This window comes from Scomber scombrus, chromosome 3 (genome assembly GCF_963691925.1).
Source record: "Scomber scombrus chromosome 3, fScoSco1.1, whole genome shotgun sequence".
NCBI classification, from domain to species: domain Eukaryota; kingdom Metazoa; phylum Chordata; class Actinopteri; order Scombriformes; family Scombridae; genus Scomber; species Scomber scombrus.
The window spans coordinates 3,160,664-3,182,859 of record NC_084972.1 but is presented as its reverse complement, the minus strand read 5'-3'; the positions used below and the strand labels follow the sequence as shown (position 1 = coordinate 3,182,859).

Sequence of the window (22,196 nt, the reverse complement as noted above, 5' to 3'; positions counted from 1 at the left end):
AAAAAAGAAAGACAAGACATGAAAAGTCAAAATGTTTACCTACTCTACAACCAAATGGATTGGTCAATGTGGGGAAAAAAGCAACATCCACGTGATTTAAACAAGCTAATGTATGCTAACGATGCTACAGGTCATATCTAGATAGACTGTATATCAAACAAAGGTCAGATACTGTGGCAAATTTACAAACAGCTGTTATTTGGATAACATAACACATATTGGGAATCTAAGTGGATATTTTTACCTGAAAGAATATTCAAACTTCATAAAATGACATTAACAATCCTACAGCAACAATTACAACAGCATTTATCCTTGTTCATCTCCTCTATTGTACAGTCTGAAGAGAGGCAATGCATTGTGTGTATACAGTAAGCTCTTGCCCCATGCTGCTATACATCCAAACATTTCTCATAATACACAGAATCCATATACTACACAGCTGGAACACACTGCATACTCAATTTGCTGTAATAATTAGTATGTATGGTATATTAAGCCTGATTTATGCTTCTGCGTCGGAACGACAGCGTAGCTACGGCGTACCTACGCAGAGCTCTCTGCGTCGACGCGGATCCCTACGCCGTAGCCTGACCTGCACCTCCAAAAAATCCTAACTACGCGTCACGGCAACGCGGACCGCAAGGGCTGTGATTGGTCCTCTCAAAACGTCAGTTCCTCTGGCAGTTACTTTTCCGGTCTTTCTTCCTGCAACACCGCCATTATTAATAATGAACAAAAGGTATGTGTTTTCTGTTATTAGCGCACATAGCGCAATGCTACATGCTACTGTGACCAACACAAAAAAAACATGCTACTGTAACCGGAAGATAAACGAGGATACGGATATGACTCCTCTGAAAACACACACACACCCCCACTAGCGGTGAATTGCAGAGCAACGCGTTAATTCGACGCAGAACTTCGAAAGGTCAACGACGGCGTCGGAACGACGGCGTCTTTCTGACGCAGAAGCATGAATCAGGCTTAGGTCTGCAGTGCTGAACACAGCCTCTGAATCTAACTGACAGGGTTGCTTCATTGTCCACTATGACATGAGACTATGGCCTGTGAAAAGACTGGTGTACTAATGGCGCTTTTCCACTACACAGTTCCAGCACGATTCGCCTCGCCTCGGTTTTTTTTGCGTTTCCACTAGGGATAGTACCTGGTACCTGATACTTTTTTAGTACCTGCTCTGGTGAGGTTCCAAGTGAGCCAAGCCGATACTAAATGTGACGTCACCAGACTGCCGGCCACTGATTGGTCAGAAGAGTTGTCGCTGGAAGCGTCATGAGCCGTCCCACACAAGAATCAAACCCGGCATTTTTAAATACCGGCAGCAGCGTTACAGCTATACACGGCTCAATTTTCTTGCTTAATGTGTGACAAAAAGCCTCATACAGCAGCAAGTACACGCGTATAAAACGAAGTCACGGCAGTTTCGCAGAGCTGTGCTATGACGACCCCGCCCACGTTGAGTAGGTACTTTTTTGTAATGGAAAAGGTCGTTCCGGAACCGTACCGAGGCGAGTCGTGCTGGAACTGTGTGGTGGGAAAGCGCCATCTGTGCACACCAGGGCTGGGTTTAGTTTAAAAATGATGATAACAATACCAGTAACAGTACCATCAAAGTGATACTGATACTAACACTTTATTTAATACCTTTTTTTCCTACTGCATTTAGTATCCATCCTGTGACCGGAAGCCTTCAGTTCAAAGTAATTACAGCCCGACCCATATATCAGTCAGACAATATCGGCCTGTCACTGATATGATTGGTATGGGTGTATATGGTGTCTGATATGTGCTATTATTTTTTTTTAATTAAATTTTAATATATACGTAAATGTTTTGTTATTGTTTTTTTTATTTATGGTTAATTATAATGATTAAAATCTTAATGAAGTTGACAAGTGCACTGAAGTCATTTTGTGCAATAAACATTATTGTCAAACTATAAAATATGCCTCCATTACATATGTTTGTAACAAGCACCTTTGAGGGATGATTGCAAAAACTGTTCTGTGTATACTGTGTGTATGTAAGATAATCTAATATCCCAATAATGTAGTATCAGTGGGACTCTACTTCAAATAATTGAAATATAAATTAAATAACTATACAAAACTGTACAATCAGGTATTATCACCACCGACTGGAGTGGGTGTAGCTGCTGCAATAGTGGGCCGATCACATGTTTCATTCACTCGAATAAGGCTTGCAGTGATTGGCTGCTAGTAAGCCACACAAGTAGGTTTTTTTTTTTCTAGTTGTGGTTACAGAAATGACTGAAAGCAGGTGCTGTTGGACTGGAGAAGTTTTGATATTACTTGGTACTGAGTTATTTAAATACAGTACTGATACCCAGCCCTGCTGCACCCTGCCTGTGGAGGTTCTTACAGTCAAATGCAGACATTTTAATCTATTAACATTATTTTAAAACAGTCCAATAATAAGCTCTAGTCATATGTAATAACTGTAAAACATACAGTACACTATCAAGTTAATAGAGCGCTAATGAAGGAAATTGTCCATAGTCCAGGTGTGTATATATCTACACTGTTAATATACACTTTTAATATGTACATCCACCATGCCCTCCCTCCATCACCATGGTGACAGCTTAAGCACAACCAAGGAGAGCGAAAAAAATAACAACAAGTGCTATTACGAGCACCCACACAGCAAAAACACAGTGCTATAACAACATGCCTTTCACTATCTAATCCAAACTGTGGTGTTGTCTTCTTTTAAAACTCTCTGGATCGGCCTCAATTAAAACTAATTATGGGATGTTGCGTTCAGCTGCTCGGGACAAACCGTTTCTCACTACAGGCGGAGCGATCACAGGCCTCAACCATAATTACAAAGCACGGGAGCTGCCTCTGAAACAGATATGGCTGCGCGCGCACACACAGACACACACAGACAGACACACACACAGACACACACACACACACGCAGCTGAAAACACTCCTGGCGCAAACTGTGATCAGACTGAGGCAACTGCATACAAATAGAAACAACTTAGTGTGTGCATATGCTAGAAGACGTGTGTGTGTGTGTGTGTGTGTGCTGGGGGGGACGATGCAAACATCTGGCACCGCAGATAGAAACATACATTAGATTTCAAAGAGGCCCGTGGCTGGGTTTATATTTATATATACATGCCTCAGCTCTAGCAGAGGCGGTGTGGCTGTTTGTGGTGCTGCTGAGTGGTGGTCAGAGCGTCCTGGGAGCGAGCGCGGCGTTGTGGCCCGGCCATTAACACAACAATGTCCAGCTGCCTGAATGGACCGGGACCAGACCGAGGGGTATGGGGTGGGGGGTAGGAGGGGGGTCAGACAATGGAGAACAAAGGCCAAGTGGGTGCTATAAGAGGGGTGGTGGTGGAGGGAGAGAGAGAGATAGAGAGAGAGAGCGGTCGACAGCAGGGCCGACATGACACAAAATCAATCATCTGTTTCAGGGGCAAACAAGCCCGGCCACTGTCTGTTTGAGGATCAGTCACCTAAAAAAACTAAACAAAACAAAAACAGTTTGGGCTACCTTTTTCTCATGTTCCTTTTTCCCCTTCTTCTACTATGGCATTAATTAACTCCTATCGTAAATATCTCACAGAGACAGCTGACACCTCAAAAAGGAAGTGAAACATTTTTTACAACATATTACAGCACAATTCCCTTCTCCTAAACATAGCAGGCTAGCACAGGGGCAGTAAAAAGAAGAAGAAGGGAGAAAATCTTATTCTTATCTTATTAGATAAGCTCACACTCCCTCTGGCATACCACAAAGCAGAGACACCCTCTGTCTCTCTCGTCTCTCACCATGTGATCTCACACTGCATGACAAACACATTTACATGACATTTCCATTTCCTCTATTTTTTAAAATTTTATTTTGGGCCTCCGACGCTCCTTTTTAACCCACAGAGCGACGCGAGGGCTTGCCCAGGCTCCACCTCCCCAACCTCGCGACCACGCTCGCAGCACACAACATGTATGAGAGACCTCGCAGAGATTACAATGTGTCACTCCAAAGAAGGGGGCAGCCATTTTGAACTGCTGTAGGCCTTTTTGAAGTGTCCTGCTCTGTTGAGAAGTCGTGAATTAACGCGACCGAAGCTAAAAACGTCTTGAGGACAGATAGTGAGAGAAATGTGTTTGTGGGTGTGACAAATCTCAGTTCACAGGGTTCAGAGGGGGTGTTCTCTCTCTCTCTCTATTTTTAAGCACAAACCTGTTTTTGAAAGCGTGACTCAATGTGCTGTGGAGAAAGACAAAACACACTCTCCCGCCTCACTCTTCCCAACAGGAACCGTTTGCTCAAGGTGACAGAGCGAGGCGCTTGTTAACAGGAAAAACCTGGCACCGGCCCGCTCGCTTAGCCCTTTTGTTTTTTGGCGTTGCCGCGGTGCATTACAAAACAGGGCAGCTGCGAGCAGGTTGGTGTCAAGTGGCCTGACTTTGGTGCAAAAGCTCTCCTGGTTGCCTTTCTTCTTTTTCTGCTGCTGCTGCTCCTTATTTGCTCTCTCTCTCTCTCTCTCTCTCTCTCTCTCTCTCTGACAACACCCTCTGAGCAAACACACTTGGAAAATGTGCTTGTCAGATTTTGCAATTTTGGTTTCACCCCCCCACACACACACACACACAGAGCATTTGGCTATTTTAATCGATTCTATTAGGCTTCCTTTAGTTACATTAAAAGAAAAACAGAGCAACAGGATGAAGAGGGGAAAATGGTGGGAAAGGAAAGAGAGAAGAGGAGGGTTAATGTGGTGAAGTTAAAAAGAAATGGCTGCTGGTAAAAAAAAAAAGGTGGAAAGACAGAAATTGTGAATATTGGTGAGTTTTCTCCTCGGCCAAGTATCATGAGAGAGCGAGACGGGTGGTGCAACGGTGAAAGAGAAAGAAAAGGAAATGAAGGACAAAAATGTAAGGGTGCAATAAAACAAGAACAGTAGAGAGAGAGCAGAGAGAGAGAGCGAGCGAGCGAGAGAGATGATTACGTAGATTGCCTGCCTGCCTCACCCCCTTTCAGCCTTGTTTTTTTTTTCCCCCTCCTCCTCCATTATTCTCCCAAGAAGCATTGCTCTTCGGCACATAACAGAATCGACCCGCGCAGCCCTCTGCAACACTGCTCCCCCAGCGCCCAGGGAGGGAAAAAAAAGAAGAAAAAAAAGGCTGCTCTCCATTGGAGCAGCTCCAGAGCTCCTGCGCCCAATAGGAACGGCGCGATGAGGCAGGCGTCACAGCGACTTTGTTTTTAACCCTGCGTTGTGCAAGACGGCGAGAGCACACGGGGGGGGGGGGGGGGGGGGGGGGGGGGAGAGATGTGAATGGACTGCTGCTATATCTGTACCCAAAAAATGAAGAAAAAAAAAATGAGAGGCAGAAGGTATCTATTACAACACAGGAAACAGGGAAAACAAGTGACACAATATAATGAGATCATGGGGAAAATAAGTACTTTTTATATGATAAGAAATAAAGATAAATATATATATATGTGGGGGAACATCCTGATATTTTTCCACACTCATGACTTGGGTGGATTTGTCTCTGGGAAATAAGTAAAGAGTGATTTATTAAACACTGATAAAATGCAGTGTTGTGTGTTTCCATACAGGTGTGGATTCAGACCCACAACACTGGCTCAGTTGACTCGGGTCACACAGACACAACACTCATGAATCCTCATTAACATATCAATAGCTACACCTGCCCTCCGTGTAATGATACAGAGTGTCATGGGCATGCAAATGGCCAGCTAACCCCCCCCCCTCCCTTCTTCCTATTCCTCACAGCAAACACCCCCTGCTCCCTCTATCCTTCTCTCTCTCTCGTCTCTGACAGTCTGCACCGAGACAGAATCCTGTCTTCCTCTTTTGGAAACGGGCCAACATCCTGCTTCACTCCCTTTTGTACAAGCACGCACACACACACACATATATATATATAAAACAGGAGGTTTAAAAGTCAGGCTAGTCCAGAATACAACGAGGGGCTTCTTCTGTGATTTGGATGGGCGCGTCAGCCAGCAGTTACATATCTTTGGTTTGTAACCGCTGTGAATGTTGAACGCTAGAGACGGGACTACATTTCCTTAGTAAACAGAAAACTGGGCCAGGCTAACCTTGCATGTCTGCACATTCCTCAGATCTACAAAGTTTCAGGAGGCCCATATTGGGAAAGAAGGGTCCACATCCTGAAGACAGATCTACACACACACACACACACACACACACACACACACACACACACACACACACACACACACACACACACACACACACACACACACACACACACACACACACACACACACACACACACACACACACAAAAGTACAGTGCTGTGCCGTGTTAGCCCTCAATCAGCATTGGTTGTAACTCAACACCCCTGGTACAGTACATGTATCTGACTGTAAAACATAATCTGAAACTGCTCGGGAGAAAAAAAAGAAAAAAACATGGCGGCAGAGCAGCAAGCCAGGCGTGTACATTCTTAGCTTTCCCAGGGTGGCAGGTCCAAGTTAAGAAGCCACAACACTGTGTTGTTTTTTATTTCATTTTTCTTTAGCCTGTGTCCCAAATTCTCCTTGTGTTTCTTTTTTCCTCGGCTGTGTACATGTCTTTGTCTCTGTTAGTGAGAGCGGTGTTTGTTCAAGATAACAAGGAGGGTCAGGTCAGAAGGGGGGGGCTGTTGGGGGGGTTTGCTGGGTGTGTGTCGTATTTCCACTGGTTCTGAGTGGCCAGGTTTGCATGTCGCAGCCCACACGGTCTATTAAAAGATGTGAAACATATTCGGAGAATGTCAGTCGCGACCAATGAAAACAAGGCTCGGCACACTGCAATCTTGCTTTCCAACAGGCATCCAGATCAATCTGAATACTTGGCAAGGGGTTGAACACCCCCAGCAGGGCACGGGTGTAATCTTTGTACTCATGAAGCAAGGTCGACAACTGCTCAGGAGAAGGAAGAAGAAGAAAAAAAAAAAAACAGGCCCTCTCTAGCACATGTTTTCCAATCTCAGAGCTGTGTGTGTGTGCGTGTGCATATTCTGACTGGTTGAAATGTTAGTGAGCACAGTACTTACAGAGCAAATACAGAGCCGGCCAACAAACATATACACATGACTGATAAAGATTCTCAACACACCACATTTGTCCTTCGGTGATATTTAAAGCTCAATCTAATTTCTTCAATACAATTGTTTTTTTCCCCACTATGAAAGAAAGGGTGACATGACCAGTTGAATTTACGACACGTCAGACACAAATATCACTGCGGAGAGAGTCGCACATCCGGTGGCACATTAATTGACCTAACCATGTCCGATGGAGTAATCTAAGATGTCCTTTCTCTCTCTGTATGTATGTATGTATGTATGTATGTATGTATGTATGTATGTATGTATGTATGTATGTATGTATGTATGTATGTATGTATGTATGTATGTGTGTGTGTCCACTGCTCCGGACTCTGGCCGCAGCACAATGCGAACCTACGTGGTGCAGCTGAGCGGAGCAAAGCCACTCCGGCGACGGCTAGGGCAGCCATTTGTGCTCGGAAAAACACGAGCTCCAAATGAACACTACAAAACAAGAGGGGAAGGCGCTATTTAAACAATCATACATTTCTCTACATCACATGTCAACTGTGTTAGCCGCTAGCATAGCTCTCACGGTGCTTTGCATTTTACCTGAAAATGATGATAAACTATGGTGTGAAAATGACAAGGCATATCTGTATACTGTGACCAGACTTTGATCCCCTGAACCTCATGAGGTGAAGATTAAAAATTAATCTCAGAATAGAGAAAATGTAATAATGATCAAATCTGGTAATTGTGTTTTTTTGCTTTAAAACACACATAACTACGAGGTGTCCAACTTGGTTGAAACTTGTGATCGCTCCATTCCGGCTGCCACTCGCACTTATTCACACGTTGAAATAAAAAATGGAGGCTAAAAAAGGAAACAAGAGCTCCCCTCTAAAAAATACCACCCATTTCTCTTAACCGCCACCGAGGCTGGGGGTTGGTAGGTGGGGGGAGGTGAAGAACAGCAAGTCACTAACAACAGATCTGCCTTTCTGATTGCTGGATCCCACACGCAGGAGGAAGAAGGGAAAAAAACAAAACAACATAAAGCACAAATAGTGAAGACACAGCCGAGCTTCCAGCTTGATTCACACGCCTGAGAGAAGTTAGGACTGTTGCCAACGACAAATGGCACTAACATGATGTAGCCAAACAGCACCCATGATGCACAACACCGTATTATTCATAAATATCCACTGCGCTAATGAGTTACCCTTCAGGTGTGTACATGGCGTAAGGTTTTAAAGTGTCCTGATGGTGAAGTAGTGGTTCAAAACAAGGACACAATCAACTGGAAAACATCCAAAAAGTTAGCTTCAAAGGCTAGTGTAGCATTTGTTGCCTATGGCTGTGTGCTAACGCTAACCAACACACAGCAGCTGGTTGCTTAGCTAACACCAGCCGACAATAATGAGCAAATAGCAAGCAGTATGATGGATAACTTTGAGAATATTCGACAGTTTCATAATCCCAGAACAACCATTAACTAATTGCTGTCATGATAACAATACAAGTAATTGTTTTTTTTTTAGGTTCTAACAAAACAACTTTACATATTACCTTACTCACTGCCCCAGGATATGTCTTAATGTAACTTAATGTTATTAGTTCATATGCAACTAACGATTACAGTCTGTATGATGTGCTGCTTATATTATATAGAGTATAAGGTTAGGTCATGTTAGCTAACACATTACAGAACTTGCCCAACAAACCAACATTTCTTTGTTTTTTATGAAGTTTATCGGACCTGGAGCAAATCTAATACTTGTAATTAATAAGCTAACGTTGTATGGACAGCTAAGTGTGATATATCAACCATATGAAAGCAGTCAAAACTCATCTAAAAGCAGCCATAACGGACTCAACGCTACACGAGTCAAACTCATCCAAACTTGCAGGATGGTGTTGAGTCCTATGTGGACACGGTTGTTATGAAATAATGCTATATCACAGGCTGTTATACTACTTGTAATGTGGTGGATTCCCAGACCAACAAGCTTGCTATCAAAAAACAACACGAGGAGCTGATCAAAAAAAAAACATGGAAGATCAGTCCAGACACAGCCAAGAGCAGCCCTGCGAGGCAACACCATCAACATGGGAAGCTTTTTGGCCAGCCGAGCAAGCCACTTGAAAGTGGAAAGATAGCATGGACGCAACCCAACTTGTTCTAATAAACTTAAGTGGATGTTTAGTCAGCTAGCTAAGTTTGTTAGCTTCATGGCTATGTTGGGTTGACTGAAAACAGGGTTAGTGTCTGTTGTATTTATGTTGCTGTTTCTATATATAAAAAGGTTCATATTAACAACTAACACTTGATATTAAGTACTTACCTAAAGAGGCATTCCAAACTTGTACAAGCGAGGCGAATTCATGTACAGAAGGAAGTCCTCAGAGTATCCCAACATCAAATCCAACCAGACCAGTAGGCCTGACGTCGGCCTCGGTGTCTCCTGTATCCTTTGCCCTTAAAAGTAGCTCCCTCTCCAGGGGTAGGAAACAAACTTCTCAGTGTCTCCCACACATAGAAGGAAAGTTAAACTCCCTGTCCTGTTCAGGTGCAGTGCATCCATTGAGTGTCTACGATAGATCCCCGGTGGATAAATCCATTTATTTGAGTGTATTGAATATTTACAGTCGCTATTTATAATGGGGTATATGCTGCTGTATGTGATACGGGGCTCTGACTCTGTCTCGGATCCTTACAGTCGCAGGAGCGCCCATCCCCCTCCTCACCGGCATCGACCGCGGGTCCCAGCGAAACTGACACACAACCACGCCACGGGGTTTCCCTGGCGACCGTGCAGGGGCTCTCTCCTCGGGCTGCGATACCCCGCCTCTCCCCAATGATTGGATACCACGATGTCAGTCATTCTTACAAAAAGACATACGTGTAAGTGATTGGTGGCGACTTCGAGCGTCGGTTGTTTTTTTCCATCGACTACGCAAAACGGGGCGGGCACTGTTTTGAGGAGGGGTGCGAAAATTCAGTTTCTTCCATGATATGTGTGTGCTTGGTGGCGTACAAGAAGGAGAGAGCTACAGAGAGAGTGGCTGGAGTCGGGAGACAATTTGACACCCTACAAAAGGATCTGTACCTTCAAAAGTTTTGGGAAATTCTTGGTATTAAATTCAAATGCCGTGGATTTAATTTGAATCCGTTAGTGGGATTATTGCTTTTTATTATCTGAGGGGTACATTCATGTATCCAACTGTGGAAGGAGCGTTCATACCAATACATAGTAGCAGGCGTTAACGTTAGCTACACGGGGTCTCTGGGGCCCAGTTTCAGGGTCAGCCCACTGGGTCAGCCCCACCTACCGGCATGTCAGATGAGCGGAGAGTGAGGTGTCGCGCTCCGGTAGCATCTGGTCAGGGGGTTGGACAGGGAAATTGACCAGTACTCCTGGGTTGCATCTACTTATTTATTGGTCCCTCCTACTTCAGTTCCCGCTGCTGAAATCAGTCTCTCCACACAGTTGCACAGAAAAAAAGTCCGACATAACGAAAAACATCCCTATTATGAGCGGCTCAACAGAGCATGGTATTCGTGGGAGTTATAAGTTACCAGACGAAAGGTTAGGGCGGACAAAATGAGCATAACCTTTGCTGTGATAGCGTTTGAATTGCATACTGCTCCAGCCACACAGACACACACACTGGAATTAAAAACACAACGTAAAACGCAGACGCCATTTTCAACAGGTACAAGTAAATAAATACACTTTTTGGGCGTCTGGACTGCGATATTTATAAACAAATAGTAACAATGACGCGATTGGTTTCATGTCATGTCATGAGACTCGGGGGCGACTTTGGATTGGCTGGGCAGATAAATGCCAACGTCATTTGTTGCAGAGGTCTGACGAGCGACGAGATTAGACAGCAGAATAACACCATTATTACATTGCGGCTGAGTGGCTTCCACAATAAAACCTGATTAAGACTCCCGACTTTCATAAAGCAGAACCAGGAGACATTATGATGGTTATCAGAGCGTTGGATACATTTGATGAAATGAAGATATTGAAGCCGAACAAAAGCAGTGATATGAATGTAGACTTCCTTTTGTCACTTATTTCCGATTAGTAGCACAGCTGTAGGCTACGCTTGACATCAAATTAACACTTCATGTGCTGACAGACTGGCTCAACCGCAGTACGTCATGGAAACTAATGTCGGTATTCAACGGCGCTACAATATGGTTACTTAAACTACACTCATGTAATTATGCCATGATATTAAATAAAAGAATAGGTGTCTACACAATGTAGCTTAGCCAAGAGGAGAAAGTGTCGTTTTATTAGTCGGTGAATTACACCCACGCCCAACAACAGCCGACACACAGGAGGCACAGCGGGCTGTTATCCTTATGTTTACTGCTACTTTTTATTTCAGAAATATCTACACTGCATATGTGTGCCTTCATAAACTGTCCACTTTCCAGTCCTTTTATTTGATTTCCTGGTGTCCTCTCTGGTTGTTGCCCTTTATAAAACACCACCATCATGAGGTTAATAACTGAAGGACAGATTAGAAGTTTCCCAGCTGGACTGCCGTGGTATAAGCGATGGTCATATTTCACAATGCTGCCATTGTTACTGCGGTGAAAAAGCAATGTCATATGGCCAGCCCTAACCGCGCACTGCAACATGGCTGTGTGTTCCACCCTCCCCCACACTGCTTTCACTGCCACAGCTCCAGCAAATCTCTTTTATCTGCATAGTCTGGTATGGTCGGCTCTGGGTTAGGTGAAAAAAAACAACACGATTCAGGCGGTTTGTTACTTCATTTGGAGGCGTTTTATTGTCTCCGTAGTCTGAAACACTCACACAAACGACTGTATAACACAGGAGGTATCAAAGTGTGGGCATGTTACTAAAATTGATATGACATTGGGATTTCCCGTGATCGGTTCAAATATACAGCTCATATATTGCATGCATGACACTGCCGCTTTGACAAGATTTCTGTCACAAATAAAATCATTGACATTACACTGAGAATTAAGGGAGTGGCAGCTCATGCCCACAAATATCTGCTAGTGAGAACATAGACAAACAACAATTTGCACATCATTCCTTGTGGATTAAGATTATTATTAGTGTAAGAGACTATTCACCCAGTCTATAACAAATAGCATACACACAATCATCTGTGCCCTCTCAAGTTTAAGTTGATCAAATTCACAATTGTAAATACCCACCTATAGACAGTCTTGAGTGCATAAAGTTAAGCCCAACACAGGCCTTAACTAACATAACGTAACATTTTGGCTTTGCAGAACTTCTCAGCCACCATCGAATTCTGTAAATAAATCCAAAAACCTATGAGAAAATGTTTCCTTCTGCATAAATAACAACACAATAAAGTCCAGTAACGGTGCATACTGTTTTAAGGTGGCACACCACAGATTATACAGTATATGGCCCTAACAGGCATATGAATATAAAATATAGCCATTCATCAATAATAAGTAATGTTATTGATTCTATAGGATAGGGATCTTTGGGAGGAGAGTTGCATACAGACAAAATCATTTAGACGTCAAAAATGAGTGTTCACATATTATCAGTTTATAAGTTACCCTTCACTGGGGAGTAATGAGTTCAACTGGGAAAGACTACATCTGCTATGGGTATAATTAAAATTACATAATGCATTAGTCTACAGTACACCGCCCCTGGAATAAGCACAACTGCAATATTGGTCGACCACCAACAATACTTCATTTAGCCATATGTGAAACTGGACAACTGACAAAATGAGTTGGAAAATGTGTTAAAATTATATTAAGACTTTCTTCTAAGTAGGTGGCCTGTTTAAAAAACAGAAAAGTTCCCCAGAAAAAAAATACAACTGCCCTAGACTTGTTCCCCTGTGAAGAACCCGACTCTCTCCCCTCTTGCTCGCAATGGCCGACTAAGCGGCTCAGACAAAGAATGAAAGGGAAACAAATGGCCAAGAGTGTTGGTTTTCTGGTGTTGGGACATGTCTTGTTTTCCCTCTTTCTTTAGGTCTTTTTTTTTAAAGGTTGTTACACTCTTGCATGCCAAGACTCTCCCTGCTGCTGGGAAATGCTGCCCTCTGCTGGTTGCACGTTGGCACCGCAGAGCCATGCCTCCCCCACTGTAGCTTTGAAACTCTCAGAGCAGCTTCAGACTCCCAGTGACATTGTTCACCATCTCCTCCTCGCCCATGATGGCCAGGACAGTGCGGGACCCAGCTTCCACCTGACAAACATAACAAGGGTTGGTTTAGCACTGAGACTCTCTGTTGTCTTCACACTGGTCTCTAGACAACACTCAAAAAATCCAACTAATGTTTGACCAAATGTCTTAGTACTAATAAAGTGATGGAAAGTGAAGAAACAGACACAAAATCCAACTTTAAAAACGGCATGCTTCCCTCACCTGGGTAAGGCCTGCATCCTGGACCAGGTGAGTGGGCAGGCTGAGGCTCATGGCCAGGGCCTGCAGCTCCAGTAGATGAGCCACGTTGGTGCCCTGGACCACCACCTTCTTCGCTCTGTATACACACCATGCATATGTACTTTATCATCAGTAACATCAAAAGGATTGACTTCATTATTCAACAATAGTAAACATTCTGGCCAAAGAGGTGTACAAAGATATTTGTGTAGTCAACAATGTTAGCAATGATTGATACAGCAATGCTAATAAACCAATGAGAGAACTGAGTGTGGAGAGCCCAGAATGATGGTAGAACACACACAGACACACACACACACACACATAGTGAACAATGATTGGAGAAGAAAAGCTAAAGTAGTACAGCTATCCTGACACAGTTACATGTTCAAAAAATTAAAAAGGAATAAGAGGTTGGTGAAGCCAACCTTCATAAAAAAATAAAGTACAGCACAGTGTGTGAACATTTGAGGAAGTGGAGCATTAATGTAGTAACATGTTGGGTGTCTGCAAACAGCAGCAGTAGAACAAGCTTGCTCCTGCCCAAGTGAAAACTGTGACAAAAGTAGCAGAGCGGACACTGTAACACATGTGTCTCCTTTCCGGTCTTACCCGCTGTGATCCCACTTCCAGGCCATCTCCCTCCAGCTGTTCTTCTCCTGCAGAGCCTGGTACAAACCTACAGCAGCATGGCCAACCTGCGCTGCCACCTGCACACACATACACAGAGCACTGAGTTCACACTGACATGACTATCTGTCACAGATTGCAGTCATAATGAAAGTGGCTTCCATGGGCTGTTTCTAGGTAAACTCAGCATAAAAACTAAATTTGCATGAAATAACTGCACTTAATGTTTCAGTGCGACTGATGTAGGAATAAACTAGTCCCACTGAGAGCAAAAGAATCTCAATTAGTGGAACAACATGGAAAATTCCAGACAGATGTAAAGCTCCCATGGCTTTATGTCACTGCGATGCTAGAGAGGATAGGAGTGATTCCATTTACAGTATGGACAAGAGCTTTAAAAGTCACCTGAGCTACAAATGTCTTATTCATTTGTATGTCTGTGCGGTGGCTGTGAGATTAGTCTTGCAGGAAATCTTCACTTTCTTTTCTCTAACCTCAGGAGAGAGGTTTGACATCACATATTATGAGAAGCACATTGAAGACAGCAACATAACCCACTCAGTCCACAGCAGACCTGCTGGTTTTACCTTTCCAACCCCCATGGCGAGGTCCATGTTCACCACAAACACCATTTTGAACATGAGGTCGTCGTCTCCCTCCTCCTGAGGATGACAACACACACAAGAAGAGACACTGAGATTTGGCTTTGGACAAACTCCAGGAGGTCTAATGTACCACGGTGTACCTGTGGAGACTAAGGCTAGCTTATGGGCACCTCATTCTCCAGCTTGTTGAAGTAGTACATGGCCGCCTCCTCGGCAGACACGTTCCGAGTGTGCAGGAGCGCCTGGAGGAGAGAGACAGTGGGAAAAAAAAGGTCAGAGAACAAAGAAGTGAATTACAGTGCAGGTACGTCTGACATCATTCACTGACAAATGATCAGAGTAAGCAATACATTTATTCTATTAACCTTCAGTTAGTTGTTCACACTGCTTAAGTAATACTGCATTTATTTCTAAGGGTATTCAACATTGGTGTTATTGAACTGGTGGATGTTACCCAGATACGTGAGATAGTCTTATCCTGAATATGGATGAACAGCCTACTGCTACAACCAGAATATAAACCAACAGCAATAGTAATAGTAATAGTAATAGTGATGTGGGTGAAACAATGCTGCATATGATAAGAGTTTAACTAGCATCAATGAAGGAGTTTAGCTGACACGAGGAATCCTTGTTTGTGTGAGTATTATTTACCACCCAGTCAGAAATACTACAATCATTCCAGAAAACAACATCACTTTCATTCTGGGTCAGTTATTGTGGTATATTACTCTGAACCTGACCTGCTCACACTGATATTGAAGCATACAATTTTGGTGCTTTTCCACTATACAGTTCTAGCACGACTCGACTCGACTCGTTTTTTTTGGGTTTCCACTAGGGATAGTACCTGGTACCTTTTTAGTACCTGCTCTGGTGAGGTTCCAAGCGAACCGAGCCGATACTAAATGTGACATCAACAGACTACCGGCCACTGATTGGTCAGAGAGTCTTCACTGGAAGAGTCATGAGCTGTCCCACACAAGAATCAAACCCGGCATTTTAAAATACCAGCAACAGTGTTACAGTCATACGGTTTAATTTTCTTGCTTTGTGTGTGACAAAAAGCCACATACAGCAGCAAGTACACCATCTCCTCCATTGTTTATGTGTTTGTGTCGCTTATAAAACGAAGTCACGGCAGTTTTGCGCAGCAATGCTATGACGACCCCGCCCACGTTGAGTAGGTACTCTTTTGTAATGGAAAAGGTCGTTCCTGGAACCGTACCGAGTCGAGCAGAGCTAAAACTGTATAGTGGAAAAGCGCCATTTGTGGAAATTTACATCAGGAGAAAAAGATGAAAATCCTGGTCAGATATCATTATTGCTGTCATTACTAATGTTAGTCCTTTTAAACACAATCATTCATTTCTTTAAACAGTGATCTCTCCCTTACACAAATATGACACACCATGGATTCACCCTCATCTCAGATTATAGCCATTGTATTTTTTTAAATAACACTCTGATTGTGTGCTCATCAGTAAGGAAACTTGTCAGGTCATCTCAGCTGATCTCCTGTACAGTGTACGTGACTGTGATAATCTCTGGTTACATAGAAAAAAACAGTATAAGCAACAAAAGATGTTTAAGAGACTGATCAATTAATCATCTGAAGTTTGTCATACTATGATTAGGTGAACTGATGGAACACTCCTATCATTGTTATCCATTATTGTCATATCACATTCAAGATTATAGGCGTAATATTTCTTACCTTGTGAGAATAATGGTATTGAAGCCGAAAGTGCTTTAATATTTTACAACTGGACTAAATTGTTGAGTAGTTTATTAAAAAAAAAAATAATAAAAAAAAAAATATATATACATACAGAATATAGTCTTAACATGTATAGTATATCAGTGATTGTAGTGTCCCACCTGTTTGGCTGCCTCCTCTGGGATGTCCAGCTCTCTGAGCTGCTGCAGGAACACAGGGTTGACATCCTGAGAGCCAGAGTCTGGGCCCGACTGCTCTGATGGCTCCATTCTTTACTGCAATGATGACAACATAAACACTGAACATCCTGTACAGCAATAACACACAGCACTGCTAATACAATCTATCACATTAAATTCAAAATAACATGTCCACAATGACAATACAAAATTGGCTGCCTGTCGTTTAAAAAAAATAAATCAATATGTACTTATCAGGCACTTGTAAAACAGACCACATTGTTCTGCCAAGGGAACACACACACAGACCATTTATTTTGTTATAAACACGAGTGTGTGCATATATGTGTGGATGGCTTCTTTGCACAAAGCAAGTCGAAATTAATATCTAGTAAATAAACTATAACAGAATAAAATAATAGAATAGAATATCTATAAACTGATAGAATAAAATGAAATTGGTCTCGCGCCTAGAACTACACTAATTCAAGTTGTATTTTCAAATGAGCTACTGTAATGGCAGCTAAGCTAAAATGAATTGTGCATTCGTGAGCGTATTACTGCAAGCAGGGACGTATAAATAATGAATAAAGAGTGGTTTTACGTTCTTTTCATATGAGAGAATATAATATTAAAAATAAACTGAGTACTACCTTTGCACATACACAAAGAACAACAAAACAATACATGAATGAAGCGCTAGGTGATCTGTCGAAAGACTACGTTAAGCTAGCTCTGCGCACTGAACGTTAGCTCTCCATTCAATTTAGCATGGAAAACAACGCAGCGTAGTTACTTTCTTTTACACTAACGTACTTAACACCAGCTGTTTTAGATAGAGTATTTGTCTCCAACAAAAAGCACGCAAATGTTTAACACAAATATCTCACTGACAGTTCATTATTGTGACTTTTCTGATTCAACCACATCATTATAACGCTAGCTAACGTTAGCGGTAACCGCTAGCGCTAACTGGGCTAGCCTCCTTCCAGCTACTTGCCTGTAGTTTCCTGTTCTGTGCAGCTAGCTCAACAGCAGGAACAACAACAGCCTCTTTCCTGTGGCTTGTGGTAGTCTTGAGTTTTCAGCTGCGACGGGAAAATGTCTCTTTGAATGTGGAATTACATTCAGTGGGGTATCCGTCTTGCACTGTCTTCAGCGTTACTCCATTTTGGACCCTCGTGTGTGTTGGCAAAGGATGCTGCTTCTTCGCCTGTGTGATGTTACGGATTTTCTGGTGGCATGAATTATGAGGTAACAGTATGCGCGTTCATGAAGCTAGACTGCTTACCGCTGTCGCAAAAACGTCGGCGATTTAACTTTCAGCTGTATTCTTATCAACTCATTATCGTATAATTATGCCGTCTGTTGACTCAAAACAACCATTTCAAACACTTCAAATAATCTTAACTAATATTTAATGAAGTATATGCCGTGTTATCCTGTTGCAGCTAAGAACGATAAACTCGTAAAGCTCGGTAGTTAATTAGCTAAATTAAACAGATATGTGGTATATTTAGAAAAACAGATATTATTGACTCAGTTGACTATATTTAAGCGTCCTGATCTCCATGGTAACCTCGGCCTCATGAACGCGCGTACCACCAGACAACCTACACAACGACACCCTGTCTATAATTACAGCATTCACGCCTTAAAACACTGCTTACAAACGAACATTGAAAGAAAAACACCACAAACAATTTTAAGAATACTTTATTACATCAGCATCTGTGAGAATTTGCGCATTCTCTTATTAAACAGGTTAAATCACTACAGTTACATTTGAAATCAGTATGTACAATGATATTAACACATAAAATAAGAAACATCCTTAAAACTGCTCCTTGCAGAGCCTGCTCTACATCGCCAAATTTATACAGCCTAACAACAGTTAAAGTTTTCCCTCAGACAGCTCCTCTTGATCATGACTGGGACACAACAAACCATCCGCTCATATGAGTCATTAGTCGTTTGCGTGTGTTAAGTAATGTAGTGATAACCCTATGGGCTACATTCTGACATGCTGAGCCTGGATCTGGTAATGACACACCTCAGGCTCAGCTGACACACCTCAACACTCTTCAAGAGGGGGTATGAACAGACATGAGACAGTTTAGAAAAGAGAATCCTTCTCATGGTCATCTGTTTTGGTCTGAGAAGGGCTGGGTATCAAACCTCATCACATCTGAGTGACTAAACTGTGACTACAGCATTGACTTGAGTATTGACACTTTGTGTTAAGACATGACACACTCCTGCGTTTTGGAAGTTTTTTGTTGAACAATATTCTGCAAAGTAACATAAAAAAAAAAATGATACTTTTGTTCTGGTATCACATGGTGATCTGTATTGTGTCAAAGTCTGTTTCCCCATCAATGTGGGTTCCCTCTTATATTTACTTAAACTCCACCTTAATCCTCGCCCAAACCCCGTCATCTCTTAGATGCCTTACCGTAACCCTTAACTCAACCGTGGAGGAAAATATTTAAAAGTGAAACAGAGTTTGATACAACACCAGCACCAACACATGTCCAAGAATACCCAGTCCTACTAACCACTAGTTCTCCTTTATCATTTAAATAAGAAAAACACCAGCAAACATTTGATCATGTATGAAACGTCTCTGCGCTCAAAAACGACAGCAGAAAAGTGTAACAAGATGAACTACACTAATGAAAAAAAAACACACATAAGCTGTATTGACTTGACAGAACAGTATGCCAGGCAGTCCTTCAGAATGTACATCAGTGCCACCTTGTGTCCAATACAAGAACTGCACGATGTCAATACCCATACAAATTCAACTCGTACCATTGCCTTGGCTTGGAGTAGAACAAGGTGAACCATGATTCCTTGTTCAAAACCTAAAAAAGGAATGTTAAAAAAAAAAAGTATTAAAACAAATTTAGAATTACAATAAAACACTGCGGTGCACACGTAGCAGTGTGCACCACTTCATTAATATGGGTTTCTTTATGGAAGGATTTTTGTTTTTCCTCTAACATCTTTCCAGTGATTTGTACACTACAGAAACACTGACATGAATAAGTATAAAAGCAAGAAACAGAAAAAACAGAGTAAACTGTCACTCAGTCGGGTTTTAAGTACCTTAAAATGCCCCAAATGGACAGGTTCCCACAAAGTAAAAGAAAATAAAGAAGTAGAAACGCTGAATTGACTTAAAGTATTGGTGTGTGTGTTGCTGTAAATTAGAGGATGTACAGGTGTTAGGGAGGATAGATCTGTGCTGAGCTGCTTTACTAGTAGTTGTAGCTGGTTGAGCAACATCACAGCAAAAAAAAAGTATTTGATGCAGCACAGTAGGCTGAGGTAGAGAGCGGCGGTACCTTATGAACCTCTGTTATATGTTTAAAGTAAAAGGGGCTCTGAACGATGCTCCGGCCAAGATTTTGTCAAATTTCAGAGAAAGAGTTCACAGTTTTCAGAATACTGCTGACTCAAAAACTTTGCACTAGAAAACCAGAAATGTGAGTAGATTGACAACCAGGGCAATATGAATAACTGTTCACACGTACACAAATCACCATACAAACACACAAGAAATCACTTTTGACCGTACAGCAGCGACAAGCTAATTAAGTTAACGGTGTGACAGCAGGTCTCCATCCATCCATTGTGTCCTTGGCACATCCTCGTCTTTCTTTGTCCGCATGTTGCTAAATGTTGTCTTTTCTGACTCCAAGTGCTTCAACAGAGGACTCAGAGCGCACACTGAAGTCACAGATGCATTCTTAGCGAACACCAAAAAACGAAAAAAAAAGAGGACAAATAGGTGCTGGGATGTGATCTTGTTTGCACTGAAAAAAACGAAAAAGTGACCTTTCTTTGCCACCTTTCCTCCTGGAGAAGAAGAGTCTGTCTCTCTTCTTATTTGTCCAGCCGTTAGCTCTCCTGTCTTTCAGTTAATCCTGCAGGGTGTGAGTCTCTCTTCACTGCCTCCCACCCCCACTCTGTCTGCTGAGGCACCGGTGGGCGTTTCTTCTGTCACAAATCGGTGACTTTATTCTCCACGGCAGCAGCAATCTGCTGCAGTCTGTAGCCCAACTGCATCTTCTGGGCTGTGGTGTCCTCCTCCAGAGCTGTGATGATCTGATGGCATAGGGATAGATACAGAGAAAGAGAAAGGAAGGTATGAAGAGAAGAAAAATGGAATTTAAACTAACTATACAGCTATTCAGAATGACAGAAAACAGGTAGTATACATCAGCCATATCAAAATGATCATTAGTTCCTCCTATATGTGGTGCGAGCTTCTGTAGAATAAAGCACAAATGTGTCAGTATTACATATTACCATCATTCATTTCAATGTATTCATCAATTGAATTACTGTCCCATCAGTTCAAACTTTAGTTCCATATTCTGTCATGTTTACTGTAAATAACGGGTGGGAATAAATATTCATTCAATATTATCCGTTTTCCTACAGGTCTTCCTAATTATCTCTGTCCTCCAATGTCCTCCCAAATTGTACAGTATATGCTTATATTTTTAAATATATACACTGACCCACCCTCAGCTGTCCTGACTGTTGGCAGTGTAAGACAGGAGTATTTTGATACATCCTGGAAAGGATTTGCTTGTTTTGCTGACAGTATTACAGGCAACATACTGCACACTCTATAAAAACATGCTGGTGCACCATATTACTGGAATTTTAGACAGTTTGCATCATCTTTGAGATGGATGTCATCATCTTTGTCGTTTCTTTGTTTCAGTTTACAGGCCATGAGAAAATGTCAAATGAAAAAAATCATTTTGCCTTTTTATGCAGTATAAGTAATTTCTATGATAAATTACTGTTGTTTTCTAGTTCTATTAGTTAAGAGCCAAAAGTCTCTACAACACAAGCAGTAGTAACTAATATGTTACTACATTCATTACTTAAGAATGGTTTGGTAATAATGCAGAATACTATTTTTTATTATTTAATTTTTAACTTTATTTATAGTAAATTTGTTTTGTTTTTTAAACCTGACACAAGAACTCCAGTGTGCATGTACTTTGTGTCTGTGGAAATAGCCATGAAGTCTCTGAATGTGATGAGTCACGTTTGTATTAAATCTGTTAATAAACAACTATTGGCAGCACTAATAAATAACACAACCACTGGGGGGCGCCACAGTCAGAAATGAAAGTGACTGAAAGAGTCTAGTTTTACATGTGGATCCATATCTACATATTCAAGAATCTATGTTTGAAGTTGTTACCTTTGACATTTCATGTATTCAAACATGTTAAAATAATACAATAAAATATATAGGCAGTGAAATATAACAAAATAAAAATGACAGCAACATTTTAGATAAACAACTAAATAATAAACATTCAGTGTTTGAAAAGGGTGTAGGATGAAATAAGGAACTTTTCTAGTCCTACGCCCTTTTATATTTCATATTAATCTCCAGCATACAGTACACACTAAAATCTCTTTGCTGGGAATCATTGGAAAATTTAAGATTTACTTGCTATATTCTCCACATAATGCACATAATCAC

At 41.9% G+C, this 22,196-nt stretch overlaps 3 protein-coding genes across 5 annotated transcripts in view; all 3 read right to left on the bottom strand.

Annotated features, from left to right (window-relative positions):
* setd5 (SET domain containing 5) overlaps nt 1-9,845 on the bottom strand; it is a 38,552-nt gene extending 28,707 nt beyond the window's left edge. For all 3 annotated transcript variants that reach the window (XM_062415793.1, XM_062415795.1, XM_062415796.1), the window contains exon 1: nt 9,444-9,845. The gene's annotated coding sequence lies outside the window, so the exon portion shown is untranslated. The remainder of the gene's footprint in view (nt 1-9,443) is intronic.
* Nucleotides 9,846-11,905: 2,060 nt separating this feature from the next.
* si:dkey-19e4.5 (UBA_like_SF and PTH2 domain-containing protein) lies at nt 11,906-17,885 on the bottom strand. Its single transcript, XM_062442308.1, has 7 exons — nt 17,676-17,885; nt 16,658-16,771; nt 14,947-15,018; nt 14,759-14,833; nt 14,154-14,251; nt 13,524-13,638; nt 11,906-13,343 (listed from the first exon to the last, which is right to left on the bottom strand). The coding sequence occupies exons 2-7, from the start codon at nt 16,763-16,765 to the stop codon at nt 13,257-13,259; spliced, it is 555 nt and encodes a 184-aa protein (XP_062298292.1). The 5' UTR covers nt 16,766-16,771; nt 17,676-17,885; the 3' UTR covers nt 11,906-13,256.
* Nucleotides 17,886-18,381: 496 nt separating this feature from the next.
* The window catches only part of plxnb1b (plexin b1b), a 127,030-nt gene continuing 123,215 nt past the window's right edge, over nt 18,382-22,196 (bottom strand). Inside the window, exon 40 of the mRNA XM_062442246.1 lies at nt 18,382-20,788. Coding sequence (XP_062298230.1) covers nt 20,684-20,788 — 105 coding nt within the window. The 3' untranslated portion in view covers nt 18,382-20,683. The remainder of the gene's footprint in view (nt 20,789-22,196) is intronic.

What these genes read in the sequence shown, in the direction of transcription:
- si:dkey-19e4.5 (XM_062442308.1), bottom strand. Translation starts at nt 16,765, where the DNA reads ATGGAGCCATCAGAGCAGTCGGGCCCAGACTCTGGCTCTCAGGATGTC. An exon ending in CAGAGGAGGCAGCCAAACAG is followed by an intron (nt 15,019 to 16,657) that starts GTGGGACACTAC and finishes TCTCTCCTCCAG; the next exon opens with GCGCTCCTGCACACTCGGAA. An exon ending in TCAACAAGCTGGAGAATGAG is followed by an intron (nt 14,834 to 14,946) that starts GTGCCCATAAGC and finishes TGTCATCCTCAG; the next exon opens with GAGGAGGGAGACGACGACCT.